The sequence below is a fragment of the Echinops telfairi genome, unplaced genomic scaffold (genome assembly GCF_000313985.2).
Source record: "Echinops telfairi isolate 266 unplaced genomic scaffold, ASM31398v2 ScPeMD7_7475;HRSCAF=8513, whole genome shotgun sequence".
Classification (NCBI taxonomy): domain Eukaryota; kingdom Metazoa; phylum Chordata; class Mammalia; order Afrosoricida; family Tenrecidae; genus Echinops; species Echinops telfairi.
This window is the reverse complement of record NW_022111379.1, coordinates 22,445,724-22,451,481: the sequence shown is the minus strand read 5'-3', so window position 1 is coordinate 22,451,481 and position 5,758 is coordinate 22,445,724. Positions and strand designations below refer to the sequence as shown.

Below are 5,758 nucleotides of genomic sequence, written 5' to 3'. Positions count from 1 at the left end.
ATATACAAGAGCAATTGAATATTGAGAAAACATCCCAGCCCAATCCAGATCAAGTCCCTAAGTCCAGTATTAGTCCATATGTCTGATACCAATCTATAAATTCCTCTTCTGACTCACTAAACACATATAATGATGCCAAATGCAGGACTACCACAGGCCAGTGGGTGGAAAGTCTTGTGGATCCAGTGGCAGTGTAAGTATCTCAGTGCTGGCAGGGGTCTCCATTTGGCTTCTCAAGCTCCAAGGCTCTGGTGGCCATCAGCCAGTCTTCATGTAGCTTGCCAACAAGAATATCTAGCAGGGATTGAGCCTGCATCCTGCCTCCAGTGAGCTATTTATCTTCTTACACCTCCAAATGAGGTCATCAAGCTGCAACCTGATTGACAGGCTAAACTCCACCCCTTCACTCTTAATCCTTTCAAATTGACAACAGATTATATAACTCCCACATGGAGCATCAAGTTGAGAAATTGCAAACCTAGAGACTTGTAGATGACACAGCAGAGCAAAGTGGTTCCTTAGAAATTCTGCAATAATTAGAAAAATGAATTGACAATTTTTTAAGCAGATTCCCAGAACATCATAAAGAATCAATAGTGGTATTTAAATAGAGAACAAAGAAACCATGATAACTTTCTCTAAAACAGAAACATTTGAGACAGGATGTAATTTTTTGAGTGTATACAAATTATCATAGTTGCAGGTTTGTAGTCAAGATAGAAGTAAAGGTAGTGAGCTTACACATAGTAAAATAAGATGATTTTAGATGCTGGAGAGATGTGTTGACTGAAAAACTTAGAGTTCTGTAAGCAGAAGGTGGATTTAATAAAAATAATGCCAAAAATAATAATAATGCCTATGGGCTATTATATATTTGCCCTGTGATGGATCCTACCCATATTTTATTTAATATTCACATCCTCTTGACTATGTTATGTTTTGCTCACTTGAGAAATGAATGATAATAATAATAATCAGGAAACATAAACAAAATGGCCACAGTTGGTAAGTACCTGAGCATGGATTTTATTGCAAGGCTATGCAAACTGCAGGCTCTTTTCCTTCCCACCCGGCCACATGGAATTGAGTGACTTCAGTTTTTTATGGGAAATAGCCACCAGAGACCCCCTCTCTGCTTGATCTGTCATTCAAACATTTAGACGGTTTTGTACCTTTGAGAAAACAGTTGTACTCTTGGAAATTTCACGAGAGAGAAACCTCACAGTTGCTCTCCAGCATCTGTTTCAAGTCCATGAAATGTGACTTTAGTGATAAAAACTTTGGTCTTCCCACAGGTGACTTGTATATAGGAGGAGTGGCTAAAGAAACATACAAATCCTTGCCGAAACTGGTCCACGCCAAGGAGGGCTTCCAAGGGTGCCTGGCATCCGTGGATTTAAATGGAAGACTCCCAGACCTCATCTCAGATGCTCTCTTCTGCAACGGACAGATTGAGAGAGGATGCGAAGGTACTGAATCTTTGATTTTACACGCTAAATATTGCAATGCAAATGATACTTGGGAGTAAATCTCACTAGCCAGTAAAATTCATTTCTGCCAACAGGTTGAATCCCTACTTCAGGGTTTAAAATGGACAAACAAACAGAAGAACAGTTGTAGTCACCCACTCTGACATTAGCCTGCTGACCCAATGTGTCACAGAGAGTACTCCAAAGAGTTTTCAATGAAATAAGAACTCCAGGGCTTTCTTCCAAGGCTCCTCCAGGTGGATCCAAACATCTGATTTTTCCATTAACAGCCAAGGGTGTTAATTGTTTTCACCCTGTAGGAATCTTTCTCAGGCCTAAGAGGGATTTAATCATGGTTGTAACCTTCTGTTTCTGAAGTCTTGCATTACGTTGGGCTGTTTAGGAGCCCTGTTGGCACAGTAGTATTGGGCTACTAACTGTAAGGCTAACAGTTCAAACTCACCAGCTGCTGTGCAGGGTAAAGATGAGACTGTCCACTCCTGTAAGTCTCAGTAGGCCGAAGGAGCAGTTTTCCTCTGTCCCATGGGACGACTAGGAGTTGGAATGACTCAAGGACAATGTATTTGACGTGGGTGTGTTCTCAACCTCACAGGGATAGAAAAATCAGAAATATATGTAAAGATAGATATAGACAAAGATATAGATACATATACACATATATGTGATGGATATACATACACATATATTATATATACATGCACATGTGTCTACATATATGTACATATACATATTACTATAGAGAGAGATACATTGTTACTTTCTGCCTTTTTTCATCCTTCAGTTCATATAAATAGTATGATTATTTATTCAATCCTTCCTTTATTACTTGGAGAAAAGGAAACTCCCTACTGCTGTGAAGTAGGCAGTCTAAGCAAGCCACAGGAGCATTCCTACTCTGTCCAGAGAGTCACTGAGTCCGAATCGACAAGATGTCAATGAGTTTGAGTACTACATTAGATAGACGACAATTAGGCTAGAAAAAAAAAATTCACTCTTCTAAGTGTTAATCAACATTAGCCCATTTTTAAATGTCTATAAGATAGGATACAGCAAAAGAATAAACTTGAAATATCCCATTCTCAAAAGCCTGGGTTTGCATCTTACTGGCAACAAGTGTAACTTGCCTAAATTGCCAGTTTGTTTGAGTTAAAATAGGTTTCCTACATTATCCCGTGCCTCAGAAATGTGCTCCAGTATCATCTTGTTCTTTCGTGCTTTCTATCAGACTAAAATATGTAGGATTACTTTTTGATTGCTACTTTCATTTCAGGTAATTTTCACTTCAACACCTCAGATTATGTGAGCCAATCCTTTCTCCATAAAAGTAATGTAATCACATTATCTTGAATTTTGTAACTCTGGATGTGTTGCTGTTTTTCTTTAATGTTGAACACAGTTTGGGACATTTTGAAATGTGAATTCCTGTCCCCCAGGAGATTATGAACCATTTCTTCTCAGCCAAAATAATGCCATTAGATTTCATGATTACCACAGTACCTACCCTTTTTTCTCTTATCTGAAAATCCATTTTTCTCTCAGCAACATATGTGTCCCCTGAAAAGTTAGGGGAATTCCATACTGTGTTTTTGGTCATGCTACAGCATCTGGCTATTTACAGAAAAGTTTTTTTGAATTGTTTTCAATCTTATCACCATCTCTATCTTTTTATTTCAAATTTTAATATAACAACCTTTAGTAGCACAAAAGAAAAATGTGTATGTGCTGCTTCTTTCATGTTACCACCTTATACAGAGGGGAGACATTTGAATGAGTAAATTCCTTCCAGTGGGTGGACACAGGCAACTAGATGGCCCAAATCATAAGCTCTGAACTACTAGCCCAAGGTTGGCCATGGGAACCCCTGAGGAGGCACCTGGGAAGACAGGCCTACAATCTGTCTCTGGAAAACCACAACCTTCACAACCCTACGGAGCACTTCCACTTAGCGCGCATGGGCTTGTCATGAGGGGGAACTAACAACAAGTAGATTGATCCATGAATCTGGAATATAACTTTGGTCCTGGAGGTGGTACAGTTAATGAGATTAACTAATTTTAAAAGAATCACTGGTGGCGCAATGCTTCAAGTGCTTAGCAGCTACCTGTACATAAGAATTTCGCATCTACTAGCTTCTCTAAAGGAGAAAGATGTGGCAGTCTGCTCCCATCACGAAGTAAAGTCTGGGCCACTCTCCCGCCCTCCTGTAGGTCACGATAAGTAGGGATGACTTGACAACAATGGATTTGAGTGTTATTTTTGGCATGTATTTTTACTTATAAAAAAGGAAAGTATTACATACTCTTCAGGAACTTTTGTTTTTCCCAAAATAGACATTGCTTGGCAAGTGACTTCTCAGTTACAAAAAATGTTGAGGATGGGCAGATGGACACTTCTACAACTAATAATATTCACAAGATAGAAACACACACACACATTTATACTACTACCACATCTCACAAATAAATAAGTATAAGAGAACACTAGAAGAGGGAGATACACTGACAAAGAGTATTTGTAGTAATCATGTTTTGTGTTACTTGCTAACATAACCTAATAAGCAACTTGTTGAAGATGACCGATTAGACAAGTAGCTTTGACCTACCATTTGAACCATGTAAACCATTCAGTAGATTAAGGCCTTGGATGATTTCTTACTTCATCTAGAATGATTTAAATATCTGATCTTCAATGATAACCCCCTCTTTTGCATCTTTTTCATTACTCAAAAATTGTTACCATGCTCCTGCCCTTTTGCCCCAGCATAACCCTGATCCTTTATTTTCAAGAGCAAGTGTAATATAATTTAATTAATAATTGTTTCTTTTTATTATTATTATCTGTAACATCTTTCATTAGTAGTAGTTGGAATTTAATACATATACCATATCATTCCATAGTTCAATCACATCTAGCATAATTGCACATTTGCTACCATAATTAGTTTCCAAACATTCTTTTTCTACATGGACTTCTTGACATCATCTCCCCTTTACCCCACCACCACTGTACCCACGCCCCTCACCCAACCCTTATTCTACTTGCTGTTTCTATGGGTTCATCAATCCCGGGTATCATTTACTGAGAAATAGAAAAAACATATAGCACAACTTCAAGAGGATGACCCCAAATTACATAACACCTCTGCGATACACTCTAATATGAACTAATAAAAACCAAGTCAGATAATACAAACCGAATATACAGAACAATTTGCCCAGAAACATGTATTATGTTTCTGCCCTGTATGATTCCTGAGAATAATCGCAAAGGTATTTGTCACAGGCATAATTGATGAGATTCGTGTAATTTTAGGATTAGTGACCAAATACTAGACACAAGGGAAAGTATCTCTATGAAGAAGTTTGTTTCACAGAACTTATAATTCTAACTTATACTAACGTCATTGTCACAGTTTAAGTCATACAGTACTAAGTAACACCAGGTCAATATTTTGTATTATTTCTCCTCAAAATGACCCACAGATCATTATTTCCTTTCCATAGAAAAAGTCCCTGATCCTCAATAATCACATTTTGCATTTTATTTATAACTATTAAAAAAGGGCTGCCATTGAGTCCGTTTCAACTCTTGGTAACCTCCTGTGTTTTGGTGAAAACCTGTGATTTATTGGGTTGACATGGCTGTGGCTTCTTAGCGGCAGGTAGTCAGACCCATCCTTGGATGCTCACTGAGACCAGCAGGGAATAACCAATTTTATTTATAAAACACACCTAAACTAGGAGAAAACCCAAGTCCTGTCAACGTCTAACTTAATCTATCAAAATCATATGCAGGATTGTTAAAACCAAGCGTAATGGGATTTCCCCCCAGGGTTTCTGATTCTGTAGGATTGAGATGGGGACCAGGAGTGCACATTCCTAACAAGCTGCCTGGGGATACTGAGGCTGCTGGCCTGGGGAGCAGACTTCACACTTTGCGAAACCTTCTTGTAGATGACATTACTGCGTTTCAGAAAAGAAAATAGAGACTAATAATCAGTCATTAGTAGGGCTCAATTAGATTTCAAAGTGATTCAAGATAGCTTCCCTACATAAACTTGGAGGGGAGGGGTGGAATGTAAATTCAGACATTCTCTGTGTAATTATATCATTCCGATCTAGAACTACTTCATAGGATGCTGTATTAGTCTGGGTACTTTGGAGAAACAAATCCACAGCAACTCATGTATAAGAGAGAGTTTTATGTAAAGAAAATGTGCATCACAAAAACATCCCAACCCAATGCTGCCCAAGCCCACAAGTCCAACA

At 38.4% G+C, this 5,758-nt stretch overlaps 1 protein-coding gene across 23 annotated transcripts in view; it reads left to right on the top strand.

The window, feature by feature from the left end:
• NRXN1 (neurexin 1) overlaps positions 1-5,758 on the top strand; it is a 1,284,195-nt gene that overhangs the window by 643,303 nt on the left and 635,134 nt on the right. For all 23 annotated transcript variants that reach the window (XM_045285734.1, XM_030884348.2, XM_030884347.2 and 20 more), the window contains one exon: positions 1,296-1,469. In XM_045285734.1, coding sequence (XP_045141669.1) covers positions 1,296-1,469 — 174 coding nt within the window. The remainder of the gene's footprint in view (positions 1-1,295; positions 1,470-5,758) is intronic.